This window comes from Mandrillus leucophaeus, unplaced genomic scaffold (genome assembly GCF_000951045.1).
Source record: "Mandrillus leucophaeus isolate KB7577 unplaced genomic scaffold, Mleu.le_1.0 Scaffold433, whole genome shotgun sequence".
NCBI lineage: Eukaryota > Metazoa > Chordata > Mammalia > Primates > Cercopithecidae > Mandrillus > Mandrillus leucophaeus.
In genome coordinates this window covers 1,106,663-1,132,951 of record NW_012104621.1, presented here as the reverse complement: position 1 = coordinate 1,132,951, position 26,289 = coordinate 1,106,663, and the positions used below count along the sequence as shown (strand labels likewise).

Below are 26,289 nucleotides of genomic sequence, written 5' to 3'. Positions count from 1 at the left end.
TTGAGACTATTAATGCTGGGGTTGGGCTGTGCGTGCCTGAACCCAGCTCTGTCACTTATTAGCTGCATGATCTTGAACAAGTTGCTTAGCATCTCTGTGCTTTAGTTGCCTCATCTCTAAACTAAGACTAGTGAATATGCTTAAAAACCACCTAGTATTACAGTAAGCACCATATAAGTGTTGCTATTGTTGCTGTTATTATTACAATAAATAATGGCCAATGCTAGACAACCATGGAACGGGTTGTTCTCAAGTGGAGTGCTCCGCATCACCAAAGGCACACAAGCAGAGACAAGGTGGTTATTTCAGCTTTGGACTGTGAGTTGTCAGTGCTAAAAAGATATGCAAGCAGTCTTATTCAGTATTATTCATCCAGTTTATTTAATCCCACAAGCATTTGCTGAGCAGCTACTCTGTGCTGGATACCATGCTAAGCCCTGGAGATATTGGGATGAATCACACAGCCTTAGCTCTTAAGGACCTGAAAAACTAGTGAGGATGGCAGGTGGGTATCACTTCTGGTGGGCTAAGTGCCACAGCACCAGCACAGAGGAGGATCAGGGACAGCCAGAGGAGGGAGTCGGGCTTCCAAAAAGCTGCAACGGGAAGCTAGGGACCTCTGGGCATATTCAGGATCTAGGGATGCAGAGTGGGAAGACGTGCCCTTGCTGGTCTGTGAGTGGTGAAGATTTTGACATCCAGAGCTGATGGCCCTGTCCTTAGTTGAAGCCGTTGTACAGTCCCACTCCTTACTGCTTTTGGAAAGACAAATCTCGTGAGTCTTCGAGATGATTTTGAAACCTCTCTGCGCACACATTTTGTTGATAGATGCTCCACTATGATGTTTTTGCCCGATTCTTTTTTTCCTTTTGGTTCAGGGAGGCTGAAATCTAAGTTTCTTCAGAAGGAGGATTTGTCTGGCTGATCACAGAAAAAAGAGACTGCATTTCCTGGAGTACTAAATGAATGTAGCTTAAGGCAACAGGATCAGGCTAATTTCTGTGTTGCTGCGTCCTTGTTCCAGAAAGATTCCCCACTTAGTGTGCTTCTTCTCACAGATGTTTCCCTGTTGTGAATTGACGCCAATGATGTTCAAAGTGACCACATTAAGAAGTAAAGCCCCAGGGAACCAGGAAAGAAATAAAAACAAAAAAGGAAGCCACACACAGGTGCTATTTACTAGATAATAAAGACAAATGTGTTCATACCCTGTCATCTCAGGCATGAGTCACCTGGGTAACGCACTTAGAGAGCAGGCCCTGTTAGGAAACCCTGCCAAGTTTCTCACTCTCCTTTCTGGCCTCCATTCTTATCTTCCTGCTCTTTTTGAGGTTTCGGTGAGGGCTCTCAATTCTTTCTGTGCTTCGTTAAGTATCCCTCTTTGAGCCAGGACCACAGGTGTGTTGGTAGGTGAGGGAGGTAGAAAGCAGGAAGATAAATGCAGTCACAGGTTTCCCCGAGACTGAATCAGGGGAGGCAAGAACACATCACTGCTCTGTTTTCCTTGCCTGTTTTCCTTTTGTGCCCTGACCAAAATGACTCATGCTGCTTTGCTCTGGGCAGGCCCTCAAGCCTGGCACCCTGTGGGCTACATGGATTCGGGCACGCATTCTTCTTTTCTCCAAAGGAGTCCTTTTAGCTCGGTTGACTAACAATGCAGACCCAACTATACGAAACTTGCTAACAAAGGTCAGTACACCAAAGAAGAGGGAGTTACCGGCAAAAGAAGACCACAGTTACAAAAGCTGCCAAGAGTTACAGAGCATCCGAGCTGTAGGTCACATTCTCCAGCACTGAGGCTTGGAATGCTTTGTTGGGGAGGAGGTTCTCCGGATTAATTATTTTCGAAAGGTTACCTTGGGGGAAAACTGTGACCTTGCCCTCTAGAAATATTTCACCACATCAGGATTATTAGGGCTGTGGGGACCATAGGGGCCATCTAGTATGCGGGCTCTCAAATTTGGCTGCCCATCAGAATGATGTAGGGGGTGGGGGTGGGGCTTTACAAAATCCTGATGCTCAGATCTCACTCTGACCCCCTGACATCAGAATCCCTGGGGGTGGGGCCTAAGCATTGGTATTTATTAAACACTCCGGGTGCTTCCTGGTACAGCCAAATTTGGGAACCTGTAATCTAGACTCTTACCATTCCAAGTGTGATCTGTGGTGCTGTAGCACCACCAGAGATAATGCCATTTCTTATTAGACACACACATTCTTTACTGTAATGGTAGACACATGCCATTATTCATTTGTTCAAACTCAGAATGTACAACTCCAAGAGCAGCCCTAATGTAAACTGTGGACTTTGGGTGATGATGACGTGTCAATATAGCTTTATCAGTTGTAACAGATGTATCACTCTGGTTGGGGACGTTAATAATGGGGGGGATATGTATGTGTGGGAGCAGGGAGTATGTGGAAAATCTTTGTATCTTACTCTCAGTTTGACTGTGAACTTAATATTATTCCAACGATAAAGTCTAAAAAACAGAAATGCATATTTTGGGTCCTACCATTAGACCTACTGAGTCAGAATATGTATTTAACAAGTTACAAGAGACTTCTATGTGCATTCGAATTTGATTTTTCCTTTTCTTGAAAGATTGAAAAATCTGGCAACAAGGGTCTCAAATTCTTTCTTTAAAACCACCAGCTGGAGTTGTACAGTAGCTGTCCTCTTTAAAGGGGATCTCCACACTCCAGTTTGCCTCAGTTTCACAACTGGCTAGGTTCTTTAACTTCTATTACCTACCTGGGCCTGGACAGATATTGAAGTTTTTTTTTTTTTCCAATTGTGATATGATGTACATAAAGTAAAACTGACCATTAGTGACATGTGGTACATTCACGATGTCGTGCAACCATCACCACCATCTAGTTCCAGAATATTTTTATTGTCTCAAAAGGAAACCCCTTATCTATTAAGCACTCACTCCCTGGTTCCTCTTCCTTTCAGCCCATGGCAACTACTAATCTGCTTTCTGTCACTGTAGGTTTGCTTATTCTGAATGTTTCATGTAAATGGAATTATACACTCTGTAGCATTTCATGTCTGGCTTCTTTCACTTAGCGTAATATTTTCAAGGTTTATCTATGTTGTAGCATGTATCAGTACTTCATTATTTTTTTTTGGCTGAATAACATTTCTTTTTCTTTTCTTTTTCTTTCTTTTTTTTTTTTTTTTTTTGTTTTTTGTTTTTTGAGGCCGAGTCTTGCTCTGTCGCCCAGGCTGGAGTGCAGTGGCGAGATGTCCACTCACTGCAAGCTCCGCCTCCCAGGTTCATGCCATTCTCCTGCCTCAGCCTCCTGAGTAGCTGGGACTACAGGCACCCGCCACCATGCCCAGCTAATTTTTTTTGTATTTTTAGTACAGATGGGGTCTCACCGTGTTAGCCAGGGTGGTCTTGATCTCCTGACCTTGTGATCCACCCGCTTTGGCCCCCCAAAGTGCTGGGATTACAGGCGTGAGCCACCGTGCCTGGCCAAATAATATTTCTTTGTGTGGATATACTCTATTTTGTTTATCCATTCATCAGTTGATGGGCAGTTGGGTAGTTTCCAGTTTTTGGTTATTGTGAATAGTGCTACGTGAACATTTGTGTGCAGGTTTTTGTTTGCACACCTGTTTTTAGTTCTTGTGGGAATATACTCATGAGTTGAATTACTGACTCATATGGTAATCCTATGTTTCATGTTTTGAGGGACAGTCAAACCGTTTTCCACGGCAGCTGCACTAGTTTACATTCCCACCAATAACGCATGAGGTTCCTTTTTTTTTTTTTTTTACATCCTTGCCAATACTTCTTTTCTTTTCTTTGTTTTGTTATTTTTCAAAATTCTAGCCATCATCATTAAAGACCATAAAGGCCACTTTGATTAAGTCTCTTTGGGAGGTATGAGGGCCATCTTCTAGTTTTTTAAGTTTCTTTCAGATGTTGGGGGCTGACTGGGAAATGAAGTGTAAATGGGTAGGTAGATTCTGCCCTCATGGGTATCAGGGCTTAAGGTGGTATAATTAGTTATGGCCCCTGAAATGAGGGAGAAGAAAAGAGCAGGATGTTCATTGGGGCCTTGTGTGATGTCTTTTATCTTTTCATAGTTTACAGCCTTAAGGGCAGCTTTATCCATGCCAGTTAGGAGGCATGATATTATATGGCTTCGTTTCTGTCTGTCTGAGGAAACTGCCTCATAATCCCAATTGGGGTCAGTTCTGGGGACAGCTAGGGTCCCTATAAGGTTATGGGCAGCATCTTGTTGGTAGAGGGTGTCTGCATAGGCTTGGGTGGCTGTCCAGATACATTCCCTGTCCTCCAGGGTGAGGGAGGAGGAGAGGATGACATAAATGTCATGCCAGGTAAGGTCATAAGATTGAGTGACATACAGAAATTCCTTGTGCGAGGAAATGGGGTCTGTGGAAAAGGAGCTGAGTCTCTTTTTAAGCTGGGAGAGGTTGGCTAGGGAGAAGGGAACATGAATTTGGACTATACCTTCGACCCTGACACCTTTCGCAAGGGAAGGACTTTGGAAAACATTTGGTTGTGGGAGTGACCTTTGGCAGAAGGGGGTTGAGTACAAGACCGGGTGTGCGGTGGAGAAGGAAGGTTGGGATGGAGGACCAGGATAAGGGGGTGGGGGAGAGGAGCCGAAGGAGAAGGAGGAGGGGATGGTGGTGGGAGGGGGACTGAGAGAGGGGGGTTTGTTGGCAGGGTTGAAATCAGAGAAGGAAGGGTTGCCTGGAGGTGTGAGGTGGTATCTCACTGTGCCTTAATTTGCATTTTCCTAATGACTAATGATGAATATTGTTTCATGTGTTTGTTGGCCATCTGTACATCCTCTTCGGAAAAATGTCGATTTAAGTTCCTTGCTTATTTTTAAATTGGGTTTTCTTTTTGTTGTTGAGCTGGAAGTGTTTGTTATAAATTCTGGATACTAGATCCTTATTGGATATCTGATTTGCAAATATTTTCTCCCATTCTGTGGGGCTTTTTACCCTCATTTTCTTCATAGTGTTCTTTGATGCAGAAAAGTTTTTAATTTTTTTTTGACCTCTGAACTTTTTATTGGCCTCCTGCTCCCCAAAGGGTATCCTACTTCTGCTGGCTTAATGTCTCAGAACTTTGATGTCATTGGTCAGACACCACTTTGCCATCCACTAGCCAGCTTGTGGTGGTCTTTTGGATGGTTTGCATGGAGTTGCTGCTATCCAGGGCATCACTGAGATTGAAGTCCTCGCCATCTTCCAGCAGGCAGCAGTAGGTGGTGCTCTCAGCCTCCAGCTTGACCTTGATGTTCAGCAGGGCCTTGTACTCTTGGGCTTGGCATTGTCCCTCTGCCCAGGTCTGTGCCAGCTCTGACTCCAGGTGCAGCAGGATCCCATTGAGCTGCTCCCTCTGCAGGGCATAGCAGGCCTCCACCTCCCTCAGGCTATTCTCCAAGCTGGCCTTCAGATTTCTCATGGAAATGTCGATCTCCAAGGACTGGACTGTATGTCTCAGCTCTGTGAGCATCATCCCAGCAGCTCCAACCTCGGTGGACTGCGTGGTGACCACTGAGGTGCTCTCCTCAATCTGCTGAGACCAGTACTTGTCCAGCTCCTCTTGGTTCTTCTGAGCCAGCTCGTCATATTGCGCCTGGTATCTGCCATGATCTTGTCGAGGTCCTGAGATTTGGGGGTATCTACCTCCACAGTCAACCCAGAGCTGGCAATCTGGGTTTGTAGGCCTTTTACTTCCTCTTCATGGTTCTTCTTCATGAAGAGCAGCTCCTCCTTGAGAGCTTCGATCTCTGTCTCCAGCTGCAACTGGGTGACATTTGTCATCAGTGACCTTGTGGAGCCCATGGATGTGGCTCTTCACAGTCTGGCACATGGCCAGCTCTGTCTCATACTTGATTCTAAAGTCATCAGCAGCAAGACCGGCATTGTCAATTTGCAGAACAATACAGGCATTGTCCACAGTATTTGTGAAGATCTGAGCCCTCAGGCCCTCCATGGTCTTGAAGTAATGGCTCCAGTCTCTGACCTGGGGTCCCTTCTTCTACAGGTGCTCCCAGATTTTGCTCTCCAGCTTCCGGTTCTTGGTCTTCAGGCTCCTCACTCTGTCCAGGTAGGAGGCCAGGCAGTTGTTCAGGCTTTGCGTGGTCTCCTTCTTGTTCTGGATGCCCCCCATTCTTGCCAGACCCCCGACCACTCCCGCGGCCAGGCCCTCGGAACCCATGCCACTCAGGAAGCTGGTGGAGCGGGACACGGAGATCCGGGAACCAGAGCCCCCTGCGCCTGCATAGACAGTGGCTTTGCTGCTGACCAGCCAGGCACTGTAGCCGGGCGCCTGGACAGAGCCCAGGGACTGGTAGTTGGTGGAGCGAGTGGTGAAGCTCATGCTGTCCAGGGAGGAGAGTGAGAGGACAGGACTCAGGCTTTGCCCATGACTTTAATTTTTTTTTGAGACAGGATGTTACTATGTTGCCCAGGCTGGAGGGTAGTGGTGCCATCACAGCTCACTGCAGCCTTGACCTCCTGAGATGGGTTCTTGTTACATTGCCCAGGTTGGTCTTGAACTTCTGGGCTCAAGCAGTCCTCCTGCATTGGCCTCCCAAAGTGCTGGGATTACAGACATGAGCCACTGCACCTTACCAACTATTATTTTTTTTTAATAGTGATGGGGTCTCACTATGTTGCCTCAGCTTGTCTTGAACTCATGACAAGTGATTCTCCTGCCTTGGCCTCCCAAAGTGTTGAGAATACAGGTGTGAACCACTGTGCCCAGCCTAGTTTTTAATTTTAATGAAGTCCAGTTTTTTTTTCTTTTGCTGCTTGTGCTTTTGGTGTTATGGAATTTGAAATATTTTCACCTGGGAAAGATCGATGGATAGGGAGAAAGAAAGATCTGAGGGGAAGGGAGATGCAGATGCCTTGAGATTTCTATCTCCAGTTCAACCAGAAGATTTCAGCATGTAACTGCTTTATACAAGGTTTTGCAGCTTTATGTATGTATGACCGATAAACTAGAACTACTGAACTGTGTTTCTGAAACGTTAACCATTGAATATTAGTGGGAAACATCAGTGTGTCAGGTTGTCTTTCTAAAAGCCAGTCCTAAATGGTACATGTAGTAATTAGAAGTTAATGTTTTCTGGTTTCAATTAAGTATTATTTGTAACAAAGGGAAAGCATACATTTTTGGGGTAGCCTGCTATGTTTCTTTTGTTCCACTAGCCACACTTTTGGGAAGTCAGGATATTTGGCCCAGATCCAAACCCACTGTCTACCTGGCAGCAGCTCATCCTCACTGAAGGAATATTCCATGGAAAAGGTAGCCAACCTTATGCATATCAGCCCTGGACCAAGTGCTGCATTTGCCTGAGGTCACACAGCAAGTTAACTGGGAGTTTCGACCCAGGTCTTCTCATTTTAAGTCTAAGGCTGTGTCTCTAGGCCATGTATCCAACATGAAATCAGAACTATCATCTGTTGGGCTCTATGACTGGCACTACTACTACTCACTGTTACCATTTTTTGAGGTCTTTTACGTGCCAGGTATTGTCCTGGCAATCTAATCTTCCCAGCGACTCAGTAAATGGTTCCGTAATTATCCTCATTTTACTACTGAAGAAACTGAACTCTGGTTAAGTAACTTGCCCAAGGTCACACAGACTTTAACTGTCAAGAGTTCAGACTTAACCCAGGCCTGACTCCAAAGCCTATACTCTGAATCACCAAGCGAGACCTATTTTAAAGGTGACCAGGTCCTGACATATGATCTCAGCAGGGACTCTTCTCCCAGATGACAAGTGAGCAGGTAAGTAGGTGGGTACTCCGTGTCCGCGCATGCCCAGACTCCGCACAGCGCCCCTGCAGGCCACGCCGAGCCCCTTAACTGCGCAGGCGCTCTCACTCCGAAAGGCCGCTGGGTACGGGGAACGCAGAGACTGTGCGGGGCGGTCGGCTGGCCTGGGCGCGCAGTGCGCGTGCGTGGTCCTGGGAGCTGGGTCCTCGGAGTAGCTCGGAGATGGCGGCGGCCGACGGGGCTTCGCCGGAGGCGGCGGCTTTAGAGCAACCCACGGAGCTGCCTGCCTCGGTGCGGGCGAGTGTCGAGCGGAAGAGACAGCGGGCGCTGATGCTGCGCCAGGCCCGGCTGGCTGCCCGGCCCTACTCGGCGACGGCGGCTGCGGCTACTGGAGGTTTGGGCCGCGGCGGCGCTTGCCCCTTCCCTCTCCCCGCCTCCCCGGTCCCCAGACTGGCTCGTGCGAGCCGAGTCCCGGGGCCCAGGGGTCGAGGCAACTGCGCTGGCGTCTGTGCGCAGATTCTTCCCCAGTCGTAGAGAGAATCCGCCCAGCCGCCTTGTCAGAGCGTCCTGTCCACGACCACAGAGCGTTCCGCGGTCGCACCCGGGCCTCCTGGCCCCCGGGCCTTCTTTGCTGCACCTGGGCTGCTCAGCTTCGATTTTTCGTTTAGGGCTGCAGCCGTCCCGGCTGGGAGGTGCCAGCCACTGCCAGGTGTCAGGGCCTCAGCTGTCCCAGAAAGAGGAGTTAGACTAGTTCTTGATTCTAGCCTATATACCTAGAACTAGTTGGTGGAAGAGGCAGTTCTTGGTGTTTGTTAGGGAGAACTTTCAGCAATTGGAGTTCCCAAAAGTCTAACGGATTGCTTCTCATGAGCTACCGGTTACTAGAAGTGCTCAAATAGGGACTGGAAGAACCCTTACTTATGTGGAGGAGAGGAGATTCAGCAATCAGAAGGGACTGGATAGTAAACCTTTAAGATTCTAATCCATAGATTCCATGAGTCTATTTCTTGGACATGTGACCTGTACGATTTCTTGGCAAAAGCTAGATACTCAAAACATGTTTATTGATTGAAATAAATTAAAGACTGATCTCTCATTGCAGATTATTCTTTTATGGAATTTGCCACTGGGGCCAACTAATAATTTTTTCCAGGGTACTTGAAATATAGTTTGGTTGATAGCCAGTTCTTCAGGACGACTTCTATAACATGAAGTACATGTGTTCCTAGAGCTCTGTACTGTCCTGTGTCGAGCACAGTTTACAGCTGTATTATCTATTACTCTTTTTTTATCAGCCAGATGTAGTGAGAGTGAGAAGAGTCTGAAGCTGGCAGCATGTCTTGATATTCGTACTAACACCGAAACTGCAAATTCCAGCTACTTTTGATGGTACTGGTCTCATTCTTTCTGCTTTATAGTGGTTTCCTTTTATTCCTTTCTCAACTTGAGACACACTAGAGTTGGACAGAAAGTTCATTTGCACTGATTAATTCATAGTCATGATTCCATAAAGGTTTCCATAGATCTATACTACATGGCTGTGGAACACAAGGTACAAAATAGCAAAAACTGGTATTAAATTAAACTTGTTATCATGGAAAGCAAGGTAGAATGAACATTCTGTAAGATTTCTTAGGCAGTTCCCCAAGAACTGAACTGTATTGTAGCGTTGAGTACAACCCACCATGTTTCAAGAGTTAGGTAAGTGCCGGGATTTTTTATCTTTGTGATACTTCTATTTCCAAGTACTATACAGTTTTCTTTTTCTCTGTGTGCCATGACAATACGCCATGAAAGAGACTGAAAAAACTTGCTTAGAATACGAAGAGTGTTGCTAAGGTCCTGGGGAAACAGCAAGTCATAGCAGCAGAGAGAAATTGGGCTTTGTTTTGGGCATGAGTTAGCGTTGTTTAGGATCCTGCTGAAGTCATGGGCTCGACTACTCCAGCCTTCCGTGTTCTGAATTCTCATTGTGCTTACTGTCATTCCATTCATTTACTTTGCTATTTATATTACATATTCTAGTAGGTTCATTCGTTTCTATCCATCCAGTCGGTACTCATGGAATGTTTACTGTTTGTCAGAAGTATACAGGTAAAGGCACTCAGTCTAATGAAGGGATACAGAGAAATGAACAGGTGTTATAATGAGAATTGCTATTAACAGTGGAAACAAGCTTATAATCTAATCCTTTCATTTAATAGAGGGAGAAATTGAGGCCAGAGAAGGGGATTGACTTTAGCAGAATAAAACATACTAAATTTGTCTTATTTTAAAAAATGGAGGTGTAACATACTGTAAAATGTACTCATCTGAATTTTACCTATGTGAATGCTTGTGTAAACACCATAGTGATCAAGATATGTACACTTCCAGAACCTTAGAACTTTTCCTGTTGCGCCTTCCTAGTCGATGTCCACTCTCTACTCTCAGAAGTAATACTCTTCTGACCATTTGATTGGTATTACCTCTTTCTGAAATTGATGTGCATTGAGTCTGTACAGTATCTGCCCTTTTTTTGCACAACATAGTATCTGAGAGATTCAGGCATTTTGTTGCATGCATTGGTAGTTTGTGCATTTAGATGTTGTATAGATTCTTTTGTATTATGCCGCAATTTTTCCGTTTTCCTTTTGGTGGCTATTTGGGTTGTTTCTACTTTGGGGCTGTTAGGAATGAAACCTCTGTACACATTCCTGTTTATGTGCTTTAGTGGACATGCACACTTCTCTTGTGTATATGCCTGGAGATGGAATTGCTGGGTCATAGGAGAGGTGTAGTTATATTCAGCTTTAGCAGGTATTGCCAAACAGTGATTGTATCAGTTTCCAGTCTCACCGGCAATGTATGGCAGTTCTGGTTGCTCCACATCCTCACACTTGGTATTGTCAGTCTTTTTCATTTTAGACATTCTGGTGAGAGTCTAATGATACTTCATTATGGTTTGAATTTGTATTTTCCCAATGATTAGAGATAATGAGAACCTTTTCATGTGCTTTTTGGCCATTTGGATATCCTCATTTGTTAAGTGCCTATTCAGATCTTTTGCCTGTTTTTAAAAGTTGGGTTATTTGTCTTTTACTGACTTAGAGAATTTTATTATGTATTCTGAATGTGACCCCTTTGTCAGATATGCATACGTTAGTCCTCCCTTATCCAAGGTTTTACTTTCTGTTGCTTTAGTTACCCACAGTCAACCATGGCCCAAAATATGAAATGGAAATTTCCGGGTGAACGCGCGTGCGCGCGCGTGCACACACACACACACACACACACACACACACATACATAGATAACACAACACACCCTACTGCTGGAGTTCTGGCTGAGATCACCTTGAATCTTTAGATAAATTTGTGAAGAATTGATGTTTTTATGATATGGAGGCTTAAAATCCATACACAGTATATTTCTCCATTTATTTAAGTCTTCTTTGATTTCTCTTAGTGTTTTGTAGTTTTCAGGGCAGAGGTTTTACACATCTTTTTCTAGGTTGTTATTTCTTAATTCTAATTGTAGATTCTTGTGGATATTTTACACACATAATTACATCATCTGTGAACAGATGCTGTTTTACTTCTTTCTTTTCATCCTTTATGCCTTTTTGGTTTTCTTGCTCTGTTGGACTAGCTGGGGCCTTCAGTATAATGTTAAATAGAAGTGGTGATCGTGGACATCCTTGTGTTGTGTGAGATATATTGAATTCAGAGGAATTTTCTCTTTGTGAACAAGGTAACATACGGGCTTACCTACTTCAATTGTTGACTGCTTTTACTTTTGTAGGCATGGCTAATGTAAAAGCAGCCCCAAAGATAATTGACACAGGAGGAGGCTTCATTTTAGAAGAGGAAGAAGAAGAAGAACATAAAATTGGAAAAGTTGTTCATCAACCAGGTAAAGTGAGTTTTTGAAAAATAAGTATCTAGATTGGTTATTTTGAGTAACATGCTTAATTCTATGCAAACTGATGCTACATAATGCCGCAATTACTTTAATTAGTGAGTACATTATCTTTATAAAAGTGATAAAGTTTGGCAGTTTTGCTAGTAGATTAAAAAAATCAAAGAAACAGCCATGCATATGGAAATGATTATTTAACTTGTGGCTGATGTACTTAGGGGTTGATGTTCTCTGTTGTTTTATAATAGGCAGGCTTAGTCAGTATATTGATTGGTAGAATAAATACTCAGAATTATCCTGATAGGCTGAAATGAGGTGCCAGCATCCGGGAGATAACTGTGGAGAAAGAAAGCAGCTTACAAAATATAAGGTAGACCAGCATACAAAGAAGGATATAACTATGATCTAAGGTTAGTGCTTTGGTAAATCACTTATGTGTATACGTATCTTCACAGTAAGGGTACTTTCACAGTCTTTGGGAAAAAGATAGAAACACTTTATTTTTTTATAAGTTTAGCAGCCAACAGTGCAATATAACAGATTTAAAAAAACCGAAAACCTATTCCAGTCTTTAGTTGTAGCTACAGAAGTGTTATGCATTCATCAATGTAGGTGGTTGCGCTGCTCTAATCTGTGTGTGTCTATACCGTTGTTTGCAGAAGCTGAGACTTGAAGGGTTAAAATAGTTGTTTTTATTTGCATCAGGGACTGGTTTTGTGGAAGACAAAACCCGGGGTGGGGTTGGGGGGTGGCTGGGGATGGTTTCAGGATGATTCAAGCGCATTACATTTTACTGTGTACTTTATTTCCATTATTGTTACATTGTAATATATAATGAAATAATTACACAACTCTTGCTTATGGTAGACTGCCAGTTTCTGAGTGGTAAATGTAAAAGGGAGTGACAATTTGAAAATTATCATTGTGTTTATTTAGGAATTCCCATTATAAAGAATGTTTTAAATTAGAAAACTGCACATTTTAAATGTTTTAATTAATAATGCTGTGTAATAGCTTCCTAATTGGTATTTCTGTCACACTTTCTCTTCATTCTAACGCATCCTGGTAAATTTTTCAAATATACCACTTTGGCTATCACTGGCCTTGTTCCAAAATTTTCAGTTTTCCTTTTGTCTGTGGATATGCTTCTCTAATATTCTACAAAAAAAGCATGATTTTTTTGTTTGTTTGTTTTCTTAAAGTTTGGAGATTAGTGTGTTATAACGAAGGAGGTAAGGGAAGGCAGTGATAGGAATATTTTGAAACAAACAGTTAATTAATGACATAATGACAATTCTCCTTTTCTTTTTTTTTTTTTTTCTTCTTTGAGATGGAGTTTCACTCTCGTTGCCCAGGCTGGAGTGCAGTGGTGCGATCTCGGCCCACTGTGACCTCCGCCTCCTGGGTTCAAGCGATTCTCCTGCCTCAGCCTCCTGAGTAGCTGTTATTATAGGCATGCACCACCAGGCCCCGCTAATTTTGTATTTTTAGTAGAGACGGGGTTTCTCCATGTTGTTCAGGCTGGTCTCAAGCACCCAGTCTCAGGTGATCCACCCTCCTCAGCCTCCCAGAGTGCTGGGATTACAGGCGTAAGCCACTGCGCCCAGTTGACAACTCCTCTTTCTTCTCATTGGAAATTGTGGCAGCTCTGAGAGTTGGAGCATTCAGCCTAAAGACTTCTTAGTAAAATTTATGTGTTTACATATATATGTATATGTATATGTGTGTGTGTGTGTATATGTATGTATGTATGTAGGTAGGGTGTGTGTGTGTGTGTGTGTGTGTGTATATATATATATATATGGAAAGAGTCTTGCTCTGTCACCAGCCTGGAATGCAGTGGCGTGATCTTGGCTTACTGTAACCTGTACCGCCTGTGTTCAAGGGATTCTCTTACCTCAGCCTCCCAAGTAGCTGGGACTACAGGCACACATCACCATGCCTCGCTAATTTTTTTGTTTTTGTTTTTGAGACGGAGTTTCACTCTTATTGCCCAGGCTGGAGTGCAGTGGCACAATCTTGGCTTGCTGCAACCTACACCTCCTGGGCACAAGCGATTCTCCTGCCTCAGCCTCCAGAGTAGCTGGGATTACAGGTGCCTGCTACCACGCCCAGCTAATTGACAGCTGGCTAATTTTTGTATTTTTTTGTAGAGACAGGGCTTTGCCATGTTTGCCAGGCTGGTCTCGAACTCCTGGACTCAAGTGATCCACCCACCTTGGCCTCCCAAAGTGCTGGGATTATAGGTGTGAGCCACTGTGCCCAGCCTTACTAGTAAAATTTAAAGACTTGCTGGGAGAAACAGTTCTTACAGGATTAAGTTTCATAGCTAGGCATTTGAAGTCCTTAAATAATCTAGCTTTGCCTTACCTAGAGTGGTTTTTCTGTGCTGGGAGTTGAGGATACATGGCTGAATACAGACTCTCCTCTCAAGGAGTTTATAATCCAGAAGGTGAGACAGATAAAGAAGCTTTTTGCTTTGTTGGTAGGGGGTAGAATGGAGGGAGAAAAAAATGTTTCCATTTGGAAGTGAATGCTGTTGTTGTCTTTCTTCTGTTACCATGCTGTTTATTGCTCTTTCCTGTGTAATGTTGGTGCCCTGTCTGTAAGCAGATCCCTTTTCACCCTACCACTCTGGGACTAATCTGTTTTGTACTTTCAGTGGTGCTGTGGTAGGCAAAATAATGGCCCCCAAAGATGTCCATGCCTTAATCACCCTGGAACCTATGAATATATTATCTTTATCATAGCAAAAAGGACTTTGCAGATATGATTAAGGTCAAAGACCTTGAGATGGGGAGAATATCCTGGGTTATCCAGGTAGACCCAATGTAAGCACACAAATTTCCTTAAAAGTGGAAGAGGGGCTGGACACAGTGGCTCACGCCTATAATCCCAGCACTTTGGGAGGCCAGGGTAGATGGATCACCTGAGATCAAGAGTTTGAGACCAACCTGGGCAACATGGTGAAACTCTGTCTCTACTAAAAATACAAAAATTAGAGCTGGGTGCAGTGGCTCACGCCTGTAATCCCAGCACTTTGGGAGGCCGAGGTGGGTGGATCACAAGGTCAGGAAATCGAGACTAGCCTGGCCAACATGGTGAAACCCCATCTCTACTAAAAATACGAAAATTAACTGAGTGTGGTGGTGCGTGCCTGTAATCCCAGCTACTTGGGAGGCTGAGGCAGGAGAATTGCCTGAACCCAGGAAGTGGAAGTTGCAGTGAGCCAAGATCACGCCACTGTACTACAGCCTGGGCAATGGAGCGAGATTCCATCTCAAAAAACAAAACAAAACTAAAACAAAACAAAAATTATCTGGGCATGGTGGCGTGCACCTGTAATCTCAGCTACTTAGGAGGCTAAGGCAGGAGAATCGCTTGAACCTGAGAGGTGGAGGTTGCACTGAGCCGAGATCGTGCCACTGCACTCCAGCCTGAGCGGCAGAGCAAGACTCCTTTTCTACAAAAAAGTAGAAGAGGAAACCTGAGAGTCAGAGGGACATGTGATTATGGAAGAAGTGAGTGATGCCATGTGAGAAGCTACCATTGCTGACTGTGAAGATGGAGGAAGGGGTCCTGAGTCAAGGAATGCTGGCAGCCTGTAGAAGCTGGAAAAGGCAAGGAGATGGATTCTTGCCTAGAGCCTCCAGAAAGGAACACAGCCCTGCCAACACCTTGATTTTAGCCTACTGAGATCCATGTCAGAATAAACTAGAGATCTGTGTGATAATAAATGTGTGTTGTTTTAAGTCACTTAGTCTGTGATAGTTTCTTATAGCTGTAATGTAGCACTAATACAGGTACCTTGCACATGGCTGGGATTCAGAAATACTTGTGGAATTGCTAGGTTTTTTTTCTTTATGTTACTTCCTTTTCTCTTTTCCTCTTTAATTTTTTTTTTAGATAAACATAATCAAGGTCTTATTTTGTCTTTTACTTAAGTGTATTTATGTGAGGCATAACATACATGCAGATAAGCTAATAAAATAGAGGAAAATATATTGTTCTAGTCATAAAAAAGGAAACTTAAAGAGTTCATTTTCCTTTTCTTAGGACCTGTTATGGAATTTGATTATGTAATATGTGAAGAATGTGGGAAAGAATTTATGGATTCTTATCTTATGAACCACTTTGATTTGCCAACTTGTGATAACTGCAGGTACTTATTTTAGATGATGTTCTTAATTGCTAATGTTTATGGGTAGGTTTAGGGCAAAACAAGTTATATCTGTTTGGATTTGATATTTTCTTAGTAATTATGATTTTTATTTTGGGCGTTTCCTAAAATTTCTATGGTTTCTATTTTGCCAAATATGGTAAATCTGTGACTATTAAAGCTTATGATATACCCCATAAAATAGGAAGGATGGTTCTGCCATAGAAATTTCCTTTTCTTTTTCTGCTGGCCTGAGTTTTTTTGTTCTTGTTTTTTAACATCTCTCAGTAGCAGGCTCCTAACCCTTCTCTTCACCCAGCCCTAATGATCCCTCTATTTCTTAATTATTCCAGGGTGTGTTACATCTTGGTCAGAGGACTGGGGCCTTCAGTGAGAGGACTGTAGCTCAGAATACCTTTTTCATTCATGTTTTGCTACCCTCATAAAGAGAATAGATGAGGAAAAACCATATTCTGCCATTCTTTTTCTTCTAGACTTTATCCTTTTTTTATATCACCCAGAATAACCTTTCTCACTTCACATGGTTCTCCTATCGCTACTGTTGACTCAGCCAGATGCTGTGCTGGTATCTTTTGCACTTTGAAGGTACCATCTTGGAATCTTAGTTGGACCTCTTACCTGCTCCCTGTGCTTAGTTTGTCCCTACAGCCCTCAATCAACTCCTCACATGCCTGAAGGACCCGACCTTTTAGAGTCCCTGCTGCAGACACTGGGAACCATCGTGATTGGCTTGTTGCTGAACGGAGTCCTAGGTAGATAGAGAGGGAGGTGTGGTCCCTGGTCTCATGATCAGATATATGGCTGGCAATGTTCCGGCACCACAGCTGGAACTACAGATTACAAACTCATTTCCCACCGACACAGTGGTGAAGGTCCACAGTATTGTCATCATTCTCCTTAAAGGCCAGTATAGCTTTTGGGAAATGAAACACTACATAGAATTTTATTTCTAAGAGAAAATGGAAGCAACTATTGTACTGGTTTAAAGAAAGTTGTGAATATATTACCTTACCATAGCAAAGGGACTTTGCAGATATGATTAAGGTTAAAGACCTTGAGATGGGGAGATTATCCTGGGCTATCTAGGTAGACCGAATACAAGCACATGAGCTTTCTTAGAAGTGGAAGAGGAAAGCTGAGAGTCAGAGGGACATGCGATTAATGAAGAAGTGAGTGGTGCAATGTGAGAAGCCATCATCATTGGCTGTGAAAGTGGAAGGAGGGGGTCATGAGTTAAGGAATGCAGGTGGCCTCTAGAAGCTGGAAAAGGCAAGGAGATGGATTCTTACCTAGTGCCTCCAGAAAGGAACGCAGTCCTGCCAACACCTTGAAAAGTCTGGAAACATTACGCTTTTATGTTTAATCATAATCAGGAACACAGGCCTCCATTCTTTTTCAACATTGTCAAAGATGATAGTTTTAGTAGCATGTAGTCTACATGTCTCATGTTAGTTTATACTTCTGAATTATTTAGCTTTCATACAGCTCTTCCCAGTTTTAACTTTTATGTGTTTGTGATAGAATCCTCTGATTGAACCTTTGATTTCTCCCCTCCCTGACCTGTACCTGCTCTTTAGTGTTTACCATTTCAGTAAAGCCAGCTTCATTCACTGGCTATGTCTCCACTCTCCTGTGTGCATTAATTCCAAACCTGTTTGGCTTTAGGTTCAAACCATATCCTGAATCCATCGGCATCTCATCCTCTCCCACTGCTGCCTTAGTCTAGGCCACCATCAGCTCTTGCCTGGACCACTGCCGTAGTGTTCTAACTGCTGTCTCCCCCACTACCCTTTTTGTACCCCTAGGGTCTCCTTTTCATATCGTATTTTGCTCAAAACTTTCTAGTGGTTTCTAACCATTGTCTTCACCATTGCTTGCAAGGCCCTGACTGTCTCTGACTGTATCTCCCACCACTCCTCACCATCGCTTACTGCAGGTCTTCTAGTTACACTGGTCCTCTTGCTGTAAGCTCTCTTTGCAAAATACACCCATGCCCTAGAGCCTTTGCCCTTGCTGTTCCCTTTGCTAAGAATGTTTTTTCTCTAGATAATACAACTTATCAGAATAAGTAAAAGATAAAGTATTTTTCCGTTAGAATTCTTATGTTGCTAATTTAACCATGAGAGTTGCAGGAAAAAGTATTTTATATGTCCTTTTTGCTGTGTGTGCCCCTAAGTTGCTGGGCCATTTGCAAACTTAGTTTATTTAAAATAACTAATTTATATAATGGACTTAATCTGTTTTCAGAGATGCTGATGATAAACATAAGCTTATAACCAAAACAGAGGCAAAACAAGAATATCTTCTGAAAGACTGTGATTTAGAAAAAAGAGAGCCACCTCTTAAATTTATTGTGAAGAAGAATCCACATCATTCACAATGGGGTGATATGAAACTCTACTTAAAGTTACAGGTCTCTAATAAGTTGTGTTTATTATATTTAACTCTGGTAAAGTCTTAATAACAAACTAGTCATAGTCAGCTTGGTTTTTGCTTGCAGAGTGTGAAAAACTCTTTTCTCTAGTTTTGCATATGCATCACAGTCATGTATAATGACATTTAATAACATGTTTTCTCATTTTGCTTTTGTTTTTTTTTTGTGTTATACGATAAGGTCTCACTCTGTCACTCAGGCTAGAGTGCAGTGGTGAGATCATGGTTCACTGCAGCCTTGACTTCCTGGGCTCAGGTGATCCTTCCATCTTAGCCTTCTGAGTAGCACCTGGCTAGTTTTTTGTATTTTTTGTAGAGATGGGGTTTTGCCATATTGCCCAGGCTGGTCTCGAACTCCAGGGCTCAAGTGATCCTCCTGCTTTGGCCTCCCAAAATGATGGGATTACAGGCATGAGCCATCATGCCTGACCTCATTTTGCTTCTAATATGGCACTTTGAAACAAACATGTTGCTATTGGGTGATGTTAAGAGTACAATTTGGAAACTAAAAAAAGGTTGGAATGGGAGTCAGGCCCCATTTCCTTACCCTCTTTCACCTCCATCTCCCACCAAAAAAGAAATATTAAAAAAAAGAAAAATTTCAGGAATTTCATAAATACCTAAACTCTAACTCTACCCATCTGGAATGCTAGCGAGTGTCCATATAGCTCTGTAATCTCAGAGCAGGTCTTCTCAGCGCCACTTGCTGCAGATGGGTTACAGGCGTGCCAAGATGCTGATCCACTTAGTGGCTAGGACTGCTAGTGCCCAGGCCAGTTTCTTTGAGTCACAAGCAGTCTCTTGTATCTACCTCAGAGTGGTACAAATATTGTAATATTCTTTTTGTGCTGTTAGCTTAAAATATTGGGAGGCATTGCTTTAGAGCACAGTATTGTAAAACAAAACATGTACTGAATTTCATTAAATACTAATATAAGAGTCTGTTGATTAGAAAATTCACTATTGTTTTATGTACCATTAAATATTTTTAAATGCCGCTAATTAAATCAACATACGCTTTTCTTATCACTTGATGCTTTTATTTTATACTTGGTGAAATAGCGCCAGTAGACTTTATTACAGTTTTTTGTCATATATCACAACTTTTGCATACATAAAAGGGAAAATGCAAGTGCAGAAGACTTATGATGGTATTCCTAAACTTTCCATTCAAAGTCCGGTTCTTCATCACTTTTTGACTCAGAGTTGTTAAAGTACCATTAAGTGCACTGGTGATGCAGCATTTTCAGGGATGTTAAATTGTGGAAAACGTGATGTCCCAGAATATATGAAAAACAAGTATATCACTTCAATATGTAAGAAATTTGAGTTTGGCTACACTGATTAATATTATGGTCCTTTAACATATTGTGAGAGGTATCCTGAGCATAATCCTTAGTGGTAAATTCTCTTAAAATGTGAGTAAATACTATAAAGAATAAAGGTATATAATGTAAAGTTTTAAAAGTAGAATGAAGACTTTTTACATCATTTCGGTACCAAAATTAAAAAAATATATATATCCTGCAGATCAGAAGTCAAGTCGATAGAAACAATTACTGATCTTGAAGGAGATGAGTAGTAGTAATTGGTAATTTCCCGCGGTTGGAGATTTTTTGGAGATGACCTCATGTTTAGGTCTGATGTGGCTAATCTGTCAACAAACTGTTTCTTTGGTGAGCCCGCCACAGTTGATCAAACTCACTGACCACATGTACTTTTGATTCCTGTGACCATACAGTCAGAGGACAACTTTTCTATTTATAATCTAATTCAGCATATGTTTACTGACAGTTTCATAGGTTTGGATAGATGTTTTATTAGAGTTGTTTCTGATCATTAATATTTAGAACCTTTACATTTCTCATAAGTATTTATAAATTTATACTTGAGTTAGATATTCTTTGGTACCTGTGGATTTGACAGTTATAACTTTATAATATTTTGCAAGTCCGAATCACAACTTATTTAAATATGGATTTTGTGTTGTAGATTGTGAAGAGGTCTCTTGAAGTTTGGGGTAGTCAAGAAGCATTAGAAGAAGCAAAGGAAGTCCGACAGGAAAACCGAGAAAAAATGAAACAGAAGAAATTTGATAAAAAAGTAAAAGGTAGATGGCCACATTTTATATCGTGAAGGATTGTGTTTTACCATTTTGCAAAAAGCCTTTAGCTAGATTCTTCCTGTTTAATGTCGCCAATAGATTGGAATGTGTTTTTCAGAGGTTGAAAAAAATGACTTAAAGTTTGCGTCAATATGTTGGTCTTCAAGGCACTCAGCTCAAACCTCACAATACGACATTTCTGAAAAGCATGTACATCATCATCTTAAAGTGAATCGTGTTTTTATATAGGAACAATGTGAGGATCAGGAGTGGTATCACTGGTCAAGGATTTGGCATCAATTAAATCTTAAGTATAATCAATAGTGTTATAAAAAACACGCCCACCAACAATCTCCTCTAATTGCTTAAAATGAAGAGCCATGCCCTAAGTCTTAGTCATCTAATTCAGCAGCTAAAAGGAACTTTTATTTTATATATGACCAAAAGACCCAGAAAGGTGGAGTGACTTGTTACATAGATAGTTACTGGCAGAGTTGGGACTGGAAGCAGGCTTTTTTGACTGAAAGTCTCCATGAAGTAGTCATTTCTCTATCCATGCTTCTGTGTTTGCATGCATTCCCTTGTCCATCTATCTCTGCATTAATTTGTCCCTGTTATCCATCCAGGTATGTATGTCTGTTAAGTCTGTCTGTCTGAAATTTTCATCCATCCATCTATCAATGCATCCAATGTTTACTAAGTGTCAACTATGTGCCAGGCACTGTGCTAACATAAATTCTGGAGTCAGAATTTGTCAGGAGAGAAACTTAAAATCGTGCAGGTGTGCTAGGTACCATGATAGTGATGAGCGAGCGGTGCTGTGGGAGCACAGTGGTCACTGTCTGCTCTATCACAGAATCCCTGAAAGAGCCTTAAAAAAGGAAACATCCATGTTCTTCATGCAGTAATTTTGCAGAGGCCCATTGTAGTGTACACTGTGTAGAGATAACACATACTTTATGTATATATTGGGTTTTATATATATACTAAATTAATTCATTGAAAATGAATGTCCTATCCATATAATTTTGCTTTTGTTTTTCATAATTGGCTTTGGAGTGGTTTGGATTGGATTAATAAGTGGTTTTGGAGAATGAATAAGATAAGATCAGATGTCTAAAAACAAAAAAGCAAAACCAAAAATTGAACGTAAGCCTTCCTTGTTGTGAGGAACACGTTGTTGTAATCCTTCTCATTGTGAGGATTTGTTTTTCCTTTGTCATTACAAGTGTAATTCCCGGAAAAGTTAGAGAATTACAAAGAGCTCTTATCACATGATTTTCCTACTCAGAGACAATCATCAGCAACGTTTTAATTTTTGCTCTTCCTGTTCTTTTCTATCCTAAGATCCTTAAAATTTTTTAAAAATAAAAATGGAAGCACTATTTGACACGAAGTTAAGCCAGCAACTCCATGATCAACATCCGCATACACATCTTTTTATATAGTTACTTAGCAATTCCTGAATCACAAGGTAAGGCACACATTCATGGCTTTGTAGAGAGGTTTCCTGTAATAAGTTGTGTCACCTAAGAACATTTCATTAAAGAACTCCCCAGAATTAGCCACTGCTGTATTGAGAGGATTTGGAAAGAGTTCTTACGAATTTGGCCCTTTAGTCTTTTCAATGCTTTACACCAGTCCTTTCTCTGTTCCAGTAGCAAGGAGAATCTTGAAAGATAAAGTAGCGAAAAGGCATTTTAAGAGGTGTGAAAGAGAGGACAGAGTTATAGATTAGTTATATACTAGCCTAGGATTTTTTAACTCCAGCTACCTGAAATCACCTCAACTCTTACCTGTCTGCTGCCTCCTTAAACCATTTCCAGGTGGTATTTTGGTGCAGATAATAATATATGGATAAAATAATAAGTATTAATTAAAAACCTGTATCTGCAAGGTGATGAAATATTTTTTGAAACGAGGGCTGTCTGTACTTTCTTAGATACTAATTCTGTAGTTTGGTCACAGTGTCATCTAATGGTAACAAATTCCTGTAATTTGACAAACAGAATGAAAGACGATGGCATCCATTTCATCACATGCTTTTTAAATAAAAATTCTATGTGGCATATATATTATTAGTATGAACAGAACTCTTCAAAAAGATTTAGTTTCCATTGGTATTACTTTTTAAAGAAATATGAACTTTAATGTAATTGGCTTTTTTTCTCATTACATTAAATTGCTGCTGTTAGTCACCAGATAAGCTACTGTCAGTTGTCCTCATTTTGAAGAGTTTGAACTTGCCCTGAAGTTTTTCATAGAGTTAGACCTCTTGGGTCTGGTTTCTTTTCCAGTTCGCTTCTTACTTGAATGAAGCATGTCTTTCGAGGAAATTTTCCAAAGTGGTTACATGAGTCATATATTTTCCAAGTCTCTGCAAATAGAAATGTTTTTCTGCTTTTGTGCATATGAATACCTAAGTTCTGTAACATTAGTCCACTGTCTTCTGGTATTTAATGTTCAGAGAGGTCAGTGTGATGCCGCCTTTAATTATGGCTTCTTGTTGATTTACTTTAGAGGTTGTTCCTGCCTTCCTGAATAGGCCACAAAGGGCTGAGATTGGAGTAGACACTGTAGAGAGTAGACACAAGGAGCTTACTGTACAGTTTCCTCAGAGGCTCAGAACAGAGAGGAATAAAAGCAAGTCTAAAAGTATTTTAGTTGAAAAGAAATTGGAACCTGGTTCCTCTTGGTCTTCTGATTTTGATCCGCAAAGAAGCTGACACAGTTTACTTCTTTATGGGAAGGTAAGAGATTATATTTACCTGCTTTGAGAATATGATCTTCTACTTTAGCAATTTGAGAACTGATCTGACTACCAAAAATAATTTTATAGTTTAAATAGTGTAAGGTGTGTATATATCTATATAGATCTATATCTATATAGATATATAAAAATAGGGTGAAAGACAAAGTGTTTTCTTGTTAGTGAATTCAAATTGTTAACGGATTTTAGATACAAGAAGGCAGAAACTGCTGTTCAGTTTTTTAACTGGTATCAAAACTCTATATCAAAATCTTCAAAGGACCGATTGAGAGTATTTGGAAAGATTTCTTTTGAATTTGGCCGTTTCAGTGCCCTCCACCAGTCCTTCCTCTTTTCCAGGAGCAAGGAGAGCCTTGAAGGATGAAGTAGTGAACAGGCATCTTAAGGCGTGCGAAAGGACCGTTACACATTACAGTAATCAGTTATAGATGATAGAAATCAGTTTTGATTTCAAAACTTCAGGATGCACTGGCCTTAATATTAGATGGGAACGTTCACCTGGTTCAAATGTACAGAACTTTTTGGGTTTGCATGTCTACTCTATAAATAAGGTAGAGATAAGGCTTTTCTTTAGTTATACCAGCTTTCTCTTATTCAATACTGGTAGAGGTTACCCTTCTAAAAAGAGGAAAATAAATTCATTTTCATTATTTATTACTATGTACTTTCCTCCCAAAAGAGGTAGGTAAGAAATCTCCTATGGAGACCCAAGTTTGTGGACATTTTACATTGTGGGTCTGTGGTTATATTTATGAATCTTTGGAGTCATCTCTCAAGAGAGTTTGGGAGACTCAGTTCTCTGTTACTCTGCTTTAGTTTAGTTTATGGAGGACTAAATAAGACCAAAGCATCATATTATCTTTGTGTCTTTTCCTTGTAATTTTTTTTTCCTCCTGTTAACAGGGGGCACCATGAGTCAATACTTCCTGCCCTACCATGAAGCATTTAGTAGTATCTTGTCTGTCTCAGTTAGTTGTCTTATAAGTTGACCTCAGAAGCAGCATTGAAAAGGTTTCCTTGAATACAGACCACCTCTTTTGCAAAACCAAGATGTTAAACTGAATACAAGTTTTAGATTGGTATAAAATAACATTTTCATTTAAAAAAGGATTTAGGAGAAAATTTTTTTGTGTAAAAAGTACAAGCAGTCCCTGAATATATCAGTAACAAGACTGGTTACCATGAAAATTGTTATAAATTTCCACAAAAGGCAGTCCTTTAGTTAATAGCTTCCAGCATTGTGAAATTCTAGGCCAGTGGAACTAGGAGGCTGGCTCATGGTAAACCACTATTTTGTCTCCAGCTTCAATTAGGCCTTCAGCACTGCGTAGGACCTGCACCCATGCCAGGTTTCCTCGGCTTCCCCAAAGTCAATTTCAGACCTACAGACCTTCTTTCACTCTTCTAAAGCCTTATCTTGTTTTTACAACTACCTCCTTCCCATTCTCAGCAGTAGGTAGTTGATTTCTGCTTTCCTAAGTTTTAAGTTGTTAAATGAAGTAATGTGAAAAAAGTATTAATCTTAAATTTTTTTATTTACCTGATGTTGACATTTGCCATATTTACTTTTTCTTCCACACACATATTTTGCCAAGCCATTTAAGTTACTTGCAGACATTGTGATTCTTACAAATACTTCAGCATGTTTTTCCTCAAAACAATGGCATTCGGCTGGGAGCAATGGCTCACGCCTGTAATCCCAACACTTTGGGAGGCCGAGGCGGGCAGATCACCTGAGGCTAGGAGTTTGAGACCAGCCTGACCAACATGGTGAAACCTTGTCTCTACTAAAAATACAAAAATTAGCTGGGTATGGTAGTGGGCACCTGTAGTCCCAGCTACTCAGAAGGCTGAGGCAAGAGAATTGCTTGAACCCGGGAAGTGGAGGTTGCAGTGAGCTGAGATTGTGCCATTGCACTCCAGCCTGGGCAACAAGAGTGAAACTCTGTCTCAAAAAAACAAAAAACAAAACAAAACAAAACAAAAAACAGTGGTGTTCTTCTACCTAGCTAAAGAACAATGATCATACTCAAGAAATTTAGCATTAATATAATGCTGCTGTCTTGTGTATAATTTAATATTCCCCAGTTATTTTGGTGTCCTTGACAGCTTTTTGTTGGATCCAGGTGCTATTCAAGGATGATGCATAGTGATAGTTGCTTTTAAACTAGTCTCTCAGCCTTTTTTGTCTTTCACGACATTGACATTTTGCAGTCAGTGCCCAGGCCAGCTGCTATTCAGTGTGTCCCTCCATTCAGATTTATTAGCTGCTTGTTTCCTCACAGTTAGACTCAGGTCGAATGTTTTTGGTGGGAATACTTTCAAGCTGATGTGTTTGAGCATTTATCAGTAGACACATGGTACCAGCTCTTTTAAGGGAGTGGTAGTTTGACTGCTTAGTTAAGGTGGTGTCTGCCACGTTTGTCCATTGTAAAGGTACCCTTTATCCTTTGTAATTAGTAAGAATTCTAATACTGTGTGAATATCTCATTCCTTACCTTTCCTTAGTGGTTTTATTTAGTACACAGGGCTGAGTCTTACTTTAGTTATTATTGTGGTGGATATAAATGGTGATTTTTTACTTCTGTCACTTTCTGTAATTGTTATTTGGCTTTTGGAAAGAGGAGCTTTTCTCCTTTTAAAAACTTTTTTTTTTTTTAAAGCATCAGCTGGACTCATTGTTTCTTATTCTGAAGTCAATGTATTATAGTCCATTCCAGTCATGATTCATTTTGGTGTTGAAATTGTCCAAAATTTGTCCAGTAGAATCCCCTTCAAACTAGCTCCTGTCTTTTTAAACTATTTTGTGTGGAAATAATTTCAAACTTATAAAAACTTGCAAGGATAATAATACAAAGGGCCACTCATATATCCTTTATCCAGATTACCTACTGTTAACACTTTATGCTATTTGCATCATTTGCATGCTCTTTCTATACAGATACAGTATTTATTTTTTTCTGAACCATTTAAGACTAAGTTGTATACATTACCACCCTTTACCCATAAATATTACAGTGTATATTTCCTAATAGGGATATATTTTGTTACACAACCAAAGTATATTGTTAACTTGGGTAAATTTAACATTGATTTAGTATTTATGTCTAATCTG

The 26,289-nt window shown here is 41.1% G+C and overlaps 1 protein-coding gene and 1 pseudogene across 2 annotated transcripts in view; one reads left to right on the top strand and one right to left on the bottom strand.

Annotated features, from left to right (window-relative positions):
• Positions 1–5,104: 5,104 nt before the first annotated feature.
• Positions 5,105–6,380, bottom strand: LOC105549282 (annotated as a pseudogene).
• A 1,518-nt stretch (positions 6,381–7,898) lies between these two features.
• XPA (xeroderma pigmentosum, complementation group A) overlaps positions 7,899–26,289 on the top strand; it is a 23,157-nt gene continuing 4,766 nt past the window's right edge. The window contains exons 1-6 of one of the 2 annotated variants that reach the window (XM_011993742.1): positions 7,899–8,181; positions 11,571–11,681; positions 15,744–15,849; positions 18,115–18,280; positions 20,293–20,410; positions 22,925–23,154. In XM_011993742.1, coding sequence (XP_011849132.1) covers positions 8,010–8,181; positions 11,571–11,681; positions 15,744–15,849; positions 18,115–18,280; positions 20,293–20,410; positions 22,925–23,130 — 879 coding nt within the window. In that variant the 5' untranslated portion in view covers positions 7,899–8,009 and the 3' untranslated portion in view covers positions 23,131–23,154. The remainder of the gene's footprint in view (positions 8,182–11,570; positions 11,682–15,743; positions 15,850–18,114; positions 18,281–20,292; positions 20,411–22,924; positions 23,155–26,289) is intronic. The other variant, XM_011993743.1, reaches the window with a different exon arrangement.